The 17,184-nt window shown below is 35.1% G+C and overlaps 1 protein-coding gene across 48 annotated transcripts in view; it reads right to left on the reverse strand.

The window, feature by feature from the left end:
- Znf644 (zinc finger protein 644) overlaps positions 1-17,184 on the reverse strand; it is a 118,450-nt gene that overhangs the window by 10,480 nt on the left and 90,786 nt on the right. For 47 of the 48 annotated variants that reach the window (XM_063254081.1, XM_013142974.3, XM_063254077.1 and 44 more), the window contains one exon: positions 15,082-16,475. The exons of the other annotated variant lie outside the window; for it this stretch is intronic. In XM_063254081.1, the coding sequence (XP_063110151.1) occupies positions 16,283-16,475 (193 nt within the window). In that variant the 3' untranslated portion in view covers positions 15,082-16,282. Of the gene's footprint in view, positions 1-15,081; positions 16,476-17,184 lie in introns of those variants that run through there. 48 annotated transcript variants of the gene reach the window in all.

A 17,184-nucleotide genomic window follows, 5' to 3' on the forward strand; every position in this document is an offset into this window, starting at 1 on the left:
TAGTTTTACCTTCCTATACTCACATTGTCACATTTAACTGGTAAAAATGTTGAAATTTTATTACTAGGATGCAGGTGAGTGAGGGAAGAGTGACAACAGGCCTGAAAAAATTGTCTGGTCCTACACTGAAAATTTTAGATAATCTCTGACATGAGAATAACTCAAGAATGAAGAGCAAACAAAACATCAAAGCAATAAAGAACAAACACTAAATCACTTTCCTCTGGATGTTGACTTACTTCACAACCTGTTTCACATAGGAAAGACAATCATACTACCACTTTCCCCCTGCCAGAGATGATTTAGATGGAGCAGTATGCCACGTCTGTCATGACAATACAGGAGGTCAGCTAAAGTGATTCTGACTTTTTTTCTTGTTCTTAAAATCTTAAAACTTTGAGGGCTTATGTGGGGAACCACTCAGACTGTTTCAAAGCTCAGGGGCATCTCTAAGAACACCCGAGAACATGACCTTTCTTGTCTAGCACAGGTGTACAGTGAGAAAGTTATGTAGCCAGGACTTAGCACAAGTAAGCACCCATGTGCTGGTTATAGCACTATATAAGAATGTAAATGTGAGATACAACCTATATAAAAATTCTACAATAAAGACGCAGGCAGCTCTTGGTCTCGTTCTCTGCTCTGCTCTATGCTGCCTGCTGTTGTTGCTGATGTCCCACACATGTGCGTTCTTTAATCTTCAGACCTCACCTGTGAAAACCTCCCCAGGGCCCCTCTAAGCAGGTCAACTGACGCAGTCAGTAGGACACTGAGGCTGTGGAAACGGCACTCCAAAACAAGGGAGAACCCTAGGGAATGAATGATAACCGACTCAGCCTCCCTATGGCTACCTGTAGCCACCTTGGCAGCTTAAAAGGCCCCTGAGGACTAGAAAACAAAATCTGTTTGGAGCCCAGGGATGTCTTACAAGCATTGGAAGCAACTGACAGAGAAATTCCTCCCCCTAGCCATGAGATGGGACGGGTGGCTTGGCTGTTTTTCACTCTTCTGCTGTGAAAATCAAGAGCTAGATGGCCTTGTTCAACAAGTAGACCAGTTGCAACAGGTACAGAACCTTGAACAATGGCTGGTTACTTCAGAGCTCAGCTTGTGGGGCATGGGAAGCACCACCTCCTCCAGAAAGTACTCATGTCTGAAAAAGCCCCAAGAAAATCTGGTTTTGCATGTTAGGCCGACTATTCATCAAAAAATGGAGGTAAAGGAACCTCTAGCCCAGAGAAAAGAACGGAAAAGGCTGCCTACCTCTACCTACATACAACGTGCATGATCCACATAGCCATGAAACAGTAACAAAACAATTAAAGCAGAAGGTAGATAGAATACTGCCTGCATGGCTGCTAGGCTAAGGGATGATGGGGCTGATAACAAGCAGTTAAGCCCATGGAGATGTCCCTAATAGCCAGCATAGATAGTACAACTTCTATGAGACAGGTTCTGCACCATGGACAAAGGCAAGGTCCAGGGAACTGGCTTGTGTCAACTTTTTAGGTGTTAAATTGGAAGACCAAACCCACGACAGTACACAAATTACAGGAGTAAATACGCTTGCTAGATTTTTGGCAGATGTATGGCACCTATCTACCCTGCTGTGCCTTTTATACAAGATGACCAAACGGGGCACAGCATGAGGCTAAACAGATGCAGTGGAAGCCACTTGCTGGATAGATGTAGCGGAAACTGCTTTTCAGGATTCAAAGAGATGTAGGGCAAGCCTTATGAGTCACAGACACTAAACCTGCCATTTATCCTAACCGCCAATGTGGGCAAAGATGGATTTGGCCGGGGCCTAGGGCAAAAAATGGGAAACAACAGTATTCTTTTGCGTTTTGGACACAGTTGTAAAAGGGAGCTGAGAGTTAATACTCCCCAATTAAAAAACAGCAGCAGTGTACTGTGCTGTGCATTCATGTAAGGAATCACAAGATAAACAGAGGGCTGGGTATGGACATGGACAGCTCATCCCAAGACTGCAGTGACACAGGCCCCTCCCTCTCCTGCACTGAGGAACATACCTCCAATAGTGGGCCTCTTTTCTCAGCTAGCCTATTGGCAGCCAAACTGATAGTAGTCTTGGGTCTCATGATGTACACAGCCCAAGAAACAGTCCGAGAAGAAAGACTATAGGACTTGAGCCCTAGTTCCTATGCAGAAGGGAAAGAGGATCCTCTGATTAACACTTGGTATACTAATGGGTCTAGCCATGGTACACCCTGCAATGGACAGCAGTCACTGTCCAGCCCAGTACAATAGTACTCTAACTTAAAACCTGATAATTCCAGTGATGACACTGATGAGAATTTTGAAGGATTCTGATGGAAACGTTAGCCTGAGGGGGCCAGGAATATGGCTCAGTTGCACAGTGCCTACTGGCAAGAGCAGAGTCATGAGTTCAATTCCCAATATCAAAAAACAAACAAATGGTAGCTTGAATGTTTGTTTTCATATATAGTTCTACATATCATTTATAGAAAGTTTCTGTAGTTTTTGGTACAGCACACTTTGTTTATACAATACTGTAATTTTTGGTGATTGTGCTGTACAGTATAGTATTATAGTTTCATGTTCTACTGTATTTTTATTTTTTTTGAGACTGTCTCATGTGCAGTGCAGGGTGGTCTTGGGCTCAGTGTGTAGCTCTGGCTGGCCTCAAACTATTGGAGATCCTCCTGCCTCAGCCTCCCAAAGCCTGGAATTACAGGCATGTGCCACCACGCTCAGCTATTCTGTTTATAATTACAGTATTGCATATAAATGTAAGTCATGTATATAAAAGCACAGTCATTTTTAAAAAAAGCCTGAATAGGCAGGGCAAGCCAGTGAACCAAGTTGTGGACAATACAATTGCTTGTAATGCATTTTTAAAAAACCCTACATATATACATGGATAGTTGGGCCATTTTGAGGGGCTGTCACTCTGGCTGCTGATATGGGCAGCTTAAGAGTGATAGGACATTATCCCTTGTGGACAGCTGAGCTATGATAAGACATTCAGAAGTGACTAAAAAGCTGATCATGTAGGGTATTACGGTTCTGGACATAAGTCCCTCCTCTCATCGGAAAATGATTTAACAGATGCCTTGACCAGACATTTCAATGACTGACCACTAGGAATAGCATTTGATCAAAAATATTGACTGTTGTGCTGTGTGTGGAATGCTGCTAAGAATAGTATCTAATCTGGAGCAAGGACCATAAACTTAGCCCCCCAAGTTAAATCCCTTGTTCAACGTATGGTCCAGGCCTTAAATGTTAAATGTTGTAATGGATAAAACTGTTCAAATAAAAAAAGTGGTTTTGCAAAACCACAGGTTCTCAATTTGTTAACTATAGGTACTTGTGCCATTACGCACAGAATGTTACATTTACACACTCCCAACCTTTGAGAGGGTAAGATGTGGGGAACCACAGACTGTTTCAAAGCTCAGGGCATCTAAGAACACTTGAAGACATGATCCTGCTTATCTAGTGTGGGCTCACAGTAAGATACAGTTATCTAACCATGACTTTAGCACAGGTAAACACGTATGCACTAGCTACGACCCTATGTAAGAATGTAAATGTGAGATAACAACCTATATAAAAATTACATAATACAGACTCAAGGCTCTTGCTCTAGGTCTCTGCTCGGCTCCATGCTGTCTGCTGTTGTTATTGATGCCCCACACATGTGCGTTCTTTAACTTTGGGACCTCACCTGTGAAAATCTCTGGTGGTCCCTTCTAAGCTGGCCAACAGCTTATTAATAAAAATTTTCTAAGTCAAGGACAGTAAATGATTAAATGAATTTTCCCACTTCCAAAAGATGGATGTAACAAAGAATGTAGGACACATATAAGAAGGAAGTACAAGTTGCACATAGCTGTGTGCCTGTAATCAACTACTAGTGAGACAGAGGCAGGTAGGACTCCAAGTGCAAGGCCAGGCTGCTAAACATAGTAAGAACCTGTCTCAAAAAACAAAAAACAACAAATTATGACCAATACTTTAAGTTGTTCTCTAGGGAAGCATCAGAATAGGGCCTAAAACAAGTAAACTCTAAATGAAGGGTTTTTAAATTATGCCATTTGTAGTTTTTTTTTAAAAAATCTAAACAGAGTGTAAGGTTCTTGATTATTATTTTTTAATATTTTTTGCTTTTTAGCTTAGTGCTGCACTCCTAACAGTGGTAGAGGCCCTACAAGACCAACCCTACAGTACTTCATTTCCTACATTTTCGCTTGCTTTTCTCCAGCCATAATGAATTTCCTGCTGTTCAGTTCATCAGGCACACTTCTGCTTCAGCCTTTTAACTTCCTTCTGTCAGCTAATTTTATACTTTTCCTCAAGATTAGCAGATCACTAACTGCCTCGGCTACTTTGACAATCTGTTTTGAATGTCACTTGCTTAGGAATGATGAAATCCTCAAAATTCAGGACAAGGGTATGCTGCAAAAAGTGACAACAAAAATTTGCTCAAAGCTTCGACATAGTAGAGAACTGTTAAGATAATAATTGCAGCAGGGAGTGGTGAGTCAAATAGTTTGAAAGTTAAGGTTCATAGGTGAAGAGCCCTTAATAAGAATAAATGGGTTCAGACTTTTCTGAGAGCTCTCTGGCTTTAGCAGTAACTACAGAAGGAAGCAATTTCCTTTGAAACTATGTGGGCCCAACACCACACAGCAGACTGTTACACTAGTTTCCAACCATCAATTCAACAACTGTGTAAGATTTAGTCTTACAAGGCCATTTACCTCCTGTGTCAGAAGATATCTAATGGGATGGATTTTAAAGTTATGTGTAAGAGAATATAAATTTCTTCTATCGGGGGCTGGGGATTTAGCTCAGCAGCATAAGCACTTGCCTTGCAAGCAGGCAGTCGTGAGTTCGATCTCCGGTACCGATAAAAATGAAAAAGTCAAAAAAAAAAAAAAAATTCTTCTATCTTCTCAGTGAATAGCCTTAAAATGTTCCTTGTATTGGGCTTTTGGAAGTAGTTTCATGAAGCAATATATGAACCTCCCAAAGGGCTTCAACATATTATATAAAATAATGGCAGGAACTGGGGAAACCACATTTCATGTCAATAGTAAAAGTGGTACCACAACAGGTATTTCAAATTAGCATTTGGTCATTTTAAGCAAAGAGAAATAAAGAGAAATGGTACCAAAAAATGTTACCTTCTAATATAAGGAGTTGAGGTAATACAAATTTAAGTTACAGGATAAAAAATTTACGTAGCCTATGCTTTAAGTGAATTTCTTTTGAGGGGGGCGTGGTACCAGGAATTGAACTCAGGACCTCACTAACTCAGGTACAGCTCCAGGCAGGAGCTGTACCACTGAGCTATAGCCTCAGCCCCTTAAGTTAACTTCTTTACAAACACTTATATTTTTAAAAAATCTATTTCTACACATCATTATGAAATACAGTGGGAAGGACATACAACTCATACTGTAGGAATAACATTGTTATAATCAGGATAAAAAAAGACTTGAGGCAGCAAAAATCCATTGATTGGAAATGTAACTGCTCTTATTATGAATTAACATCTTTTATAAGCTTTAGGAAAATAATTTATCACTCCAATTGACATGAAAAGCTTATCAGTGAAATAAATTATTGCTATACCCTCCAAATGCCCTAAAAGAGGACATTAACAAGTTTAAAAATCTGTGTTAGAAAAGTGTATTTTAGTAACTCAAAAACTATGTGTAACCTCTAAAATCAAACAAACAGCAACTGTAATCTTCCTGAACGAGAAAACTTTAACCCAGCTACTGTTTACAACAGTGGTAATGGCTCTGAAGGCTGCGGTACTTGTAAGTTCAGACCTGGCAGAGATATGGCATTGCTCTCCAAACAAGAAAATGAAGTCTTTTTTTCTAGAAGACTTAATATTGGCATAATGTATACTTTCATAATAATCACAAGAGAAAAGCAGAATTAGTAGAATATTTATAGAAAAGTTAACAAGGAATCTAAAACCTAAGAAAAATAAACAAGCAAACACTGAAGCTTCGTGTGCCTGAGGCAAGAAGACTGCAAGTGAGAGTCGAGTCTGAGCAATTTAATCAAACTGTTTCAAAAGAAAAAATAATAATTTTTAAGGCCAGGCATGGTGGCTCACGCCTGTAATCCTATAATCCCTGTAATCCCAGCACTTGGGAGGCTGAGGCAGGAGGATCACTGTGAGTTCAAAACCAGCCTGGGCTACAAAGTGAGCTCAAGGCCAGCTTGAACTGCATAGCAAAACCCTGTCTTAAAAACAATTAAAAAACACAAAAATAAAAAGAAATTGGGATGTAGATCAGAGCAAAGGCTTTGGGTTCAATCTCTAGTACTAGAAAAACAAACAAACAAACAAACAAACCCCCAAAAAACTAACAAAATCAGAACCCCATCCCAAACCAAGAACCATTAAATATTTGACAAAATCCAGTATCATTAAAGAATGGCATTGAACTCAACAGTTAATCCTAAGAAAATAGGGGAAAAAACTTGTAACATACAACTACCTCCTTTTTTTTTTTTTTTCCATTCATTTTTACCGGTACTAGGGATTGAACTCACGACTGCCTGCTTGCAAGGCAGGTACTTATGCCACTGAGCTAAATCCCCAGCCCCTATACAACCGCCTCCTGAGAGAGCCAAGTGGAAATTAAGTTCAAACAAAACAGGTTGTTACTGGGCGAGGTGGCATAGGCCTCTAATGTCAGCACTTGGGAGGCTGAGGCAGGAGAATTGCTGTGAATTTCAGGCCAGCCTGGGCAACTTAGTGAGTTCAAGACCAGTGTGCACTAGAAAGTGAGACTCTGTCTCAAAAACAAAATGAACAAACAAACAAAGCAAGTTAAGAATAACAAAACATTCAATCCCCATAGAAACAACAAAAAACAAAACAACAACAACCAAAAAATAACTTATAAATAAAAACTCTGAAAATCAATAAATAAGTCAAAACATCAAATCACAAAAGAACTCATCAGCTAGGTTGGATTAAAGTCAGTGTGCTGGAAGTCTAGGTTAAGAAATTCTGAAACACTGCAAGAGTTAGTGATGGAAGACTGTAACTTCTCATATCCATTGAAAAGATGTGCCACAAGGAAGGAACGAAAAGAACTAAAAGTAATACACAAGAAATAATAAACATCTCAACTGAAAAGACTTAAATCTTTAAACTGAGAGAATCTATAAAATGTTGAACAAAATGAGTAAAAAAAGATACATATTGGTGAACTTTCAGGACAAAGGGTAATCTCACAGGGAGGGGTACTGACAAAGGAATAATATTAGACAGACACTAAATGATCCACAGTACTGGATGTAATTGGACAAAGAACACCTATCTTTAGAAGCCCAATGGAAAATCTACCTTACCTCCAAAAAAAGAAAACACACGCATTTTCAGAAGTATATAGATTCACAGAGCACAACACCCATAAAGTCCTTTCTGTAGAAAGTTCCTTGAGGATGTATTTCAATAAAAGATATATTATTCAGATTGTAAAATGAGTATAAAAAATCATGATGAGTAAAGAAACCAGTAAAAATGGGGGGGGAGGATGGAAAAGTCAAAATTACTCACCAGGCAATAACAGAAAATTTTACTTGATTTAGAGAAAGAATATAGTCTGCTCATTAAGTTCCAGGTTGGACTGATTAATACACTAACTCTCTCTTTCTCTCTCAGCATGCTTGATAAAGTCCCTGAATTCTAAAGATAAACAGAACATCTTATAAATAATAAGCCAGAAAGAATGAATTACCTATAAGCAAAAAAGTGAGACTGGCGATGACAAGACAGTCTATGTACCCTAGGAAAAAAAAAGATCTTTTATCCACTAAATTTATTATACAACTTTCAGGGCAAAAAGCAAACAACAAACTAGAAAGAGACCTCAGAAAAGAATAAGAAAAAATGAAACAGTATAAAATTTAAACAGATTACAGACTTTTCAGGATTATGCAAAGTCTCAAACTTTTGAAACAGAAGCATCATAAAATCATTCTAAAGATGTCACTGCAAGACAGTAATGAAGGAGGTAAAAACATTGTGAAATAAAGACAAAGAACCGGCAGTTATTGAAACTCAGTATTAAGAAATAATGAAATGTGGTATTTAGAAGAAAAAAATAAACAGCAAAGAGATCCCAGATATAAATCCCAAGTTACACGAGAATTGATACGGGACAAAGAAAAACTATTTAATAAATGGTGCTGTTATGCATTTTGGATGAACACAGTAATGGACTCTTGCTTGTAAAATCTAATTTCAAATGGATTAAAGGCTTAATTTCTTTTTTTTTTTTTTTCCTGGTTCAGGGGATGAACTCACCACCACGCACTTGCAAGGGAGGTGTTATGCCATTGAGCTAAATCCATGGCCCCTAAAGGCTTAATTTTTAAAAACTGCAAGAAAATGTGCAAAAGCACATGCATTGTCTAAGGAAAGAGGTATCTCCCTATGCCCTACTATGATCCTACTCCAATATATGTATAAAAATAAAAATCCAATAAAATATGAGAAAGGAAAACCAATATAAAGCACAATACATATAAAAAATAATATAGCAAGAATAAGTACACATATACAAGCATCAAAATATGAATGGTTATAATTATCTGAAATACACTGAAGAAAATCTAGGTATATATCGAAGATGAAAGCAAATCTAAAAGTAACATTAGAAAGGAAGGTATGAAAGATATATCCATTTTTTAATATTTGAAAAATCAATCGTCTACAAAGTAGAGTCAATAATCATGAACCTTTTTATACTTATAAACAATGCTCATGAATATTTAAAAACCAAACGTGGAACGGGGAGAAACTGACACAACAATAATCATTCTGGGGAATCCAAAGGTATCTTCCATAGAACCTGACACAGAAAGCAAAGAACATGAGTATGATATAGCTAACTTTAACAGTGTAATGTAAACTATATATAAAATGTATATATAATAGATATAAAATTCTGTACCTCCAAATTAAGAAATGGCATAATGTTTTTCAAAAAATTGAACATTACCAACAAAACCTGTATGTTAGACCACAGAGAAAATTTCAACGGATGCCCAAAACACAGAAACTGGTTAAAAAGAGAATCAAAGTTGAAATATAATACATTAAGCAAACAATCGTGATAGCTCTAATATACATAAAATTGTGATTTAAGGCCAAATTGGTATATGCAAGAAAAAAAGTGGCTTTACATATACTTACTAGAAATCCAAAAACACAGAAAATAAAGGTTAAGTAACTGGAAGAAAGAAGAGTTGAGTTGAATAAAATGTTAAGACCAAATTCTTGGAAAAACTAACAAAAATAGATTTTTAAAGATCCTAAAATCCTTATAAAATAAATAGTAAAAGTAGTTAAGAGACCTGTCTCTCAAATAACAGACTCAGATGAATTTATGGGTATTAGCAAATGTCTGAGAAAGCAATGTTGTCCATGTTGTGAAAACTCCGTTTCAGAGCATAGACAAATTTACACTTCCCAACAAATTTTATGAGGTCAGGCCAACTAAGACACAAAACCCAACAAAGTAGAACGTAAGAAAAGTAAAGGTCATTATCACTAGTAAATACACAAAAAATTGCTTAATGAAAGAGCCATTTGAAGTTTATAGTATCAAGAAACCCAACATCACTTATGGAGAAACTTACAGTGTTTAAAAGCTTATTACTTCTTGACAATTTTTAAATCTCATAAAAACACAAGAACAGAAATAATATTACAAGGCAAGAGATACATACAGTCTTCCTTTCTATCAGCAATATTGAATTTCAAGAATTTGGAGAAAAACCCATTTCTAATAGCAACAGAAACTAAAATATATAGACATAAATTTTAAAATATGCAATTCTCTATAAAGAAATCTCCAATATATTCCTGTAGCATATAAGAGTTGAAAAGAAAGCATGGTGTAGTGCTGTACACCTATAATTTTGGGAGGCTCAGACAGGAAGAGTCCAAATTTGAGCCCAGCTTGGGCAACTTACTGACTTAATAAGGCCCTATCTCAAACAGACAAAACCCTCAAACAAATTTAAAAAAAGAATCAAACAAAAAACATCATATTCCTACAGAAAAAGGTCTGTATTTCCCATTTTCCATAAATTACAGTGTAGTTGTGAACAAAAGCTCAGGATATTCCAAAGGAGTTTGGCAAACTGATTCTAAAATACATACAGAAGAGAAAAACGTGCATAAATTGCCAAGTATGCTGGCACACACCCGTAATCCCAGTATGAGGAAGGAGGATCACCATGAGATCAAGAGCAGCCTAAAACTACTGTTTGAAAAACAAACAAGCAAACAACGAAAACCTGTTAATAAACATGTACAAAGAGTCAAAATATGTCAACAAAACACAAAAACCTCATCATCAGACAACTTATATGAGGATTTCTTAAAGTGTTAGATTAATAAAAACAAAACTTCCTATTGTTACTAAAAAACTAACAAGATTGTTAAGAATTACTGGTTTGAAAATCTAAATAGCTCTGAAACAAAGTTACATTTTTGATGGTCTCATGCGGCTAGTAGAATAAAACTATACTCATTGGTAAATGTGAACCAAACATAAACCAGCTTTCCCACAATCTAGTTCTTAAAGTCTAACGTTGGGTTAGCTGATTAGGTTAGGTAAACTGAAAGAAGAGTTCTAAATTATGAACATTCTTAGACATCAGGCAGAAGTAAACGCAAACTCTATTGGGCAAGATACTATCACAGGCCTCAAAATACTAAAACTAGTTTTCAAATATAAAGTTCAGTATACTGTTAAACACTTAGGCACATAAGATACCATGTATAAGAAACAGAAAAGGTAAATAACAACAGAATCTGATCCACAGATATTTTAGATTCCAAAATTATCAGTTTTCCATGGCCATGAGAAAGGGAGGGAAAGGGGGAGCAGGGAAGAGGTCAAGGCTATTCAGGGAACTACAAACAATAAAACGTAGTATCTAAAAAATGTAGTATCAGAAAACCTACACCTAGATATTATAAAATAAAGATCACAGTGATGGGGTTTAACAACTGTTGAGGAAATTTTCAAAAAGTAAAAGGGACATTAAGACACCAAAGTATAGCACAGAGATACAAACAAGAAAGGTAAGAAGTACAGAACATATTTAATGTCTATGCTTTTCAATCCCAAAAGGATGAGAGAAAAATGGGGCAGAAAAATTAGTTGAGAGATAACGGTTAGAAAATTCCAGAATCCAAAAGAGAACCAAACTTGACAATAAAAATTCCCATATAGCTGTCGCATCATAAACTAGACTTAGAAATAAATACCTTATGAAGACCCAGGAAATTTAGACAGCTTATCTTAAAATGAGCAACAGTTGAAATTCTGAGAACAAGGCAGAAAATAGTTAACTAATAGTTTGAATGTATGCATGTGGGAGGACAGAATAGTCGGCAGTCAAGAAGTGTACACCCAGTGAAAATATTTTTAAAGGAATAAATGAATAAAGGCCTTACAAACAAACAAAAGCCCAGAACATATGCTACAAAACAACTTTAAGAAATTTAAAAGGATGAATTATACTAAAATTAAGGACTATTCACCAAAAATGACTAAAAAGCAAATAAAAACGGAATAACAACGTAGAAAATACTGGCAACATATAAAACCTAAAGGTTAGTGGTACTTCTAAAAGTAAATAGGAAAATTAACTTAAGACAACCCAGTAAGGGTAAATGGGCAATTTTGTAAAGTCATTCTTCAAGAGGAAATCCATGCCAATAAACATAAAGATGAAACTTTATAATAATCAGGGAAATGTAAATTAAATTCACAGTGAAATGCCATGTATGCCCATCAACTAACAAACATTTAAAAATCTGACTATATTAATGGGGACATAGAGGAACAAGAACTCTTCACTTTCTTGTGGCAGTGTAAACATGTAAAATTATTTTGGAAAACAGTTTACCCATCTCAGAAGCATATACACTATGATCAGAAAAATCCTACTCCTTATCATGTAACCTACAGAAAATTATAAGGTTTATCAGGTGACGAGTTCTGAAAGCCCTAGCTGAAAGCTGAAATATTTATCAACAATAAAAATGGATAATAAAGTGGCGGCATATCTATACAATGCAATAACATGCAACAATGAAAATGACAGACAATAGAGATGAACTTCAGTGATAACACTAAGGAAAAGCTAGCTGCAAATCTTGTATGGCATAATTCCATTTCTACATAATACAAAAATAGGTGAAGGTAAACTATGCCCATGCACAGGAGGTCAAACTGTTAAGAAAAGAAAAAAGCAAATAAATGATTATTAGAAAAGGCAGAAGGCTCTGGGTGTAGCTCTTTGGCATACTTTTTTTTTTTTTTTTTTTTTTTGTCTTTTTCGTTTTTATTGGTACCAGGGATCGAACTCATGACTGCCTGCTTGCAAGGCAGGTGCTTATGCCGCTGAGCTAAATCCCCAGCCCCCTTTGGCATACTATTTGCCTAACACATGCAAGGCTATATATAGGTTCCATCCCCAGCCAATGCCAAAGGGGTAGGGGACAAGAAATAGGAAGATGGAGAGAACTTATTTTGAGGATGCTCATAACATATCACATCTTATAGTGATCAGTGTATTTCTTTAAACAACATACTATGTACTTCATTTCACTTAAGCAAAACAAATTTAGCAATAGGCAGTTGTACATACTTCAAAGTTTTGAAATAGGAAGAACATATGCAAATGGGAAGAACTAGGGAGGGAAGAAGGAAATGAAGGAATGAGAAAGGAAAAAAGGAAAACAGAAACAAAGCTTTTGTAAGTAAGGGAAGAGGAATTAAAAGGGGGAAGGGGAAAAAAATCAAGAAATATCATGTATAGGCATAAATTCCATATGGTGAATGTTATTATGTGTAAATATACCGCCAGGGATTTAGCTCAGCAGCATAAGCACCTGCCAGGCAAGCGCAAGGTGGCAAGTTAAACCGCCGGTACCAAAAAAAAAAAAAAAAAAAAGTACCAGTAACATTTTTTAAAAAACTATTATTCAAAAAAACCTTTTCAGTATTTCTAATATTAAGACTATCTAGACTAGTAGATTTAACATTTCTGCTTTCTGAGTTGTAATTTTAAGGTAGATATTTTATTAAGTCACATGACACTGAAATATTCAAGAAAATTCATGGTGCTACATACTTAAGAGTTTATTATATCTGTAGAAGATATTTGAAGTTTTAAATCAGAACCTCAGTTTTGAATATACTGAATTAATAAATGCAATTTGTAAAACATTTTACATAGAATACTATCTGAAAGTTCTTTATTTAAATTTTGCCTGCAATTTGCCTAATTCTTCAATCGAAAAATACAAAGTTTGGTCTTAAAAAGTTAAGAAAGAATTATCGCTTTAGACTCTATCTTTTAGTAATCATACAATTTATTGAGGTCCACTGGGTTTTGTCACATTCAAGTGTCAAAATAAATTACGTAGTATTAAAAAGTTGGTCTACACAAGACTACATTCAAATTTAAAACTGACCTGGGATAATAGGATTTTAATAAATTATTTTAATATATTATAGAGAACACTACCTCTTAATATTGAAACAAAAAGAGAAAGAAATGTACAAAGCTTTTAAAAGTAGCTGTTTTTAAGTAATGATACCACAGGTGACAGCTCTCACTTTTCACTTGTGTGCATGTGTGGTAAGTGTGTATGGGGTAAATAGGAATTAAACACAGGGCCTCACACATGCTAGTCAAGCACTCTACTACGGAAGTAATAGGCTCAAACTTGGAATCCGTCTGTCTGCACTTCCCAGGTTTATAGATGACACTGTAAACTTTGATTTGCTTCTATTTCATTGAGGAATTTTTATGTGTATTCATTAGTAATACTGACCTTTATTTTTCTTCTAGTGGCAGCTAACAGAAAATGTAATACTAACTTTCTAGTTGCCAAATAAAGAATTCCTAAAGAATTATTATGAAATTTACTTTTCACAAATCCTATAGTTTGTTAATTCTAATTTTAAATGTTCTACTTTGATGACTGATTTACATTTAAGAAGAGACATAAGGGCTGGGAATTTAGCTCAGGGGCGTAAGTGTCTGCCTGGCAATTGCGAGGTTGTGAGTTCAATCCCTAGTACCACACACACACACACTCACAAATAATTGCTCTAAATACAGGTGAACATATGAACAATTTAACCTAGGTTCAATCCTGAAATTTGTGGTCAAACTGACTTTTCTTGTATTTATATATTACTAGCCTTCTGACCAGGAATTGTTATGATTTTTTTATGACTAAACTACACTGGCTATGTAACTACATCTTTCGATTTAAAAAAATGAGCTAGGCAACATGGTGTACAACTGCAGTCCTAGGTACTTGGAGGCTGAGCCAGGAGGATGTTGAGTTGGGACGCCAACCACGGCAATTTAGGGTAAAAAAAAAAATCTGATCAGGCCTTTTGAAAAACTGAAAAAAAGTAACAAGTATTTTCTTCTGATCTTAATAGCAGGGACTCAAGAGACCCCATGTGGAGATGAGCCACTTAATCTTCTAAATTCACATAGAAAATGGTCCCTTAAAAGTTAATTAATGATTAATGTGAAAAAAATTGTTTCATATGCATTGTATGTTGATCAATGAGGTATTTCCAGAAAGTCTTATGTCTGATAAATAGTTTGCTGGTAAATATAAACAATTTAAATCAATGAAACACAACCTCAAACAGACTATTTCTACTAATGATAAAAATAAGAAATGCTTCACATTATAGACATTATAATTTTCTTTAAGTCTTTTTTTTTATTTAGAGATTTTTATGGTAAGGAGATATACCATAGGAAAACAATTTTCACTGGCAGTGAGGTATGTATATAATCTACCAAAATATTCCTTATTTTAACTGTTTTTAACTTTATTTACATAAGGAAAAGTATCAATGCATATCCTTGGTTCAACTACAGTATTAGCCAAACTACATGAAATTAAATGAAATGGTGCTTGCATACAAAAACTGTTATTTATAAATGAATCTCAATTTATATTAAAAGAATTGACTTATTTTTGAAAAGAACTTAAAAGAATAATCACAATTTATTATGACCAAGACACCTGCACCATATTTTCCATTCCTCACAGCACATTTATTTCAGTAATTCCGTTATGTCGGTTCTTAGCATGAGCATAGTGTTACACAATTTTCGTACATATAATCACATCCAAAACAAGTTCTAAAATTTATATTGTAAACATTCTCATCATATGTAGAAATATTTTAATTGGTGTATTAACTTTTGCTAACTGATCAGATTTGGAAGATAATATAAATGAGAAAGCCTATTCTAAATTGTGTAGTATCTTTTATTAATTACATTTCTACAATGTTAAATAAAGAGGCAAACTTGTCCTGTAAGCATGTCAAATTTTAGGTAAAACATTAAAAAGAAACAAATCTTTTAACAAAAGGATGTCTTGCAATAAAGAACATTAGATTTTTTTAATCTATTATGATACAAAAATGTAAAGGGTAAATAGCATCTTTGTTGACAAAGTAGGAGGTAGCATGGATGCACCACTTTATTGTCTGAGAAATGCAATTGGAGTAAAGAATATTTCCTTACCACAAATAATTTCCAGGACTATATACATATTTCTTTTAGAAATACTTGTTTAAACAAATCTCCCTCCACTTTTTAGTATAAAAAAAACCGTTCCATGTGATATTTTAAAAAAACACTTACACATCTAGATAGAATATTACTCTGCCCCTATTTGAGTGAACAGTCTCAAACTATGAAGTACATGATATTTAATGCCCTAAGTTGAGTAATTTAGTTAGCAATTCCTGATATTATACAAAACACTAAATACATACAAACAAAATATATAATATTTTATTTTTCTATGCAAGTCTTATGGGGAAAAAACAGAGCCTTGATTCTGGTAACACTGCAGAAAACATATTTTTCCATTAAGTCTGTATACATATCCATGTGCAACAGTTTATAAATGGCTGTTTACAGATAAGATCTTCTAATAAGTGAAGTTAAGCAACAAAACTTAGTAAACCTTAAAAACACATCTTCCATCCTATATAAAATATATAGACTACTTACTGTTTTAAGTATTCAATTTGCTCTGATGTCAGTGTAATTCACTTTTCCCCATTTTCCTGCTTTAGTATTTATAAACGGATAATTTAATGTGGCTTACAAAAAAAAGAGAATTTCAAATTTACATCCGATTCAAATTTGCTATTTAAAAGGGTTCCTGGTTCTATGAAGCTGCTTCTGCCATTAGTAGAGAAAATGAAGTTTCTGTAATGGAGGCAGGCTTTTTAAGTAGTGATGTGACTTCCACCATGCCAGCTCCAGTCCGTGGAAGATTAGCGTTTACAATGTGTCGTTGTAAGTGCTTAATCCAGTCTTCCTGAACAGACAATGGTCCTCGAAAGACTAGGCCACAAAACCTATAGAAGAAGGTTGATTACAGTTTCTTACCACAACCAAATTCCCTTTATTTAAAACCAATTCACATAAAAACCATAAATATAAGCAATAAACACTATTGTATACAGTATTACAAATAGCACTGGTCTGGCAGATTCTAAATACAATTTAAATGATTTAATACCATATCAAGACTCTCAATTCTCATATTATTTAATAGATATAACAAACTGTAGTAATATTTGCAAAGGTGGGAACCTTAGTAGTTAAAAATAACTAAATAGTCTTAATATCACCATAACTTATTCATTTATAACTCCTACTCCAAAAATTGTCATACTAAAGACTCCTCTCCAAATGAGAATTCTTTACAATGAGGTATTTATGCATATTCCTATACATAGAGATGTGTGCATGAGAGGAAGTACACTCCCTGATAAACAGGAATTACAGTAAAAATTAAACCAAACCACCTGATTAAAATTAAGACCTAATTAAAACTAAAATGCCCTTTTATAAATCATAGAATAATAGTCTCTTACCTAACAGATAAAACTCTAGGTGTTGAAGTAACTACACTATATTTTGAGTTAAGTAAGATTTTAAGCCTGTCTCCAAAAGTTCATTTGTAATGATATTGAGAATGCACTATGTCACACATTAAAAATCTTCAATAAATTGGCTAATGTCTCAAAACAAAGTCTGAAGAAACTGACCAATTGGGCAAAA

This window comes from Cavia porcellus, unplaced genomic scaffold (genome assembly GCF_034190915.1).
Source record: "Cavia porcellus strain 051 isolate PalLab524CR breed Dunkin Hartley unplaced genomic scaffold, mCavPor4.1 scaffold_1, whole genome shotgun sequence".
NCBI lineage: Eukaryota > Metazoa > Chordata > Mammalia > Rodentia > Caviidae > Cavia > Cavia porcellus.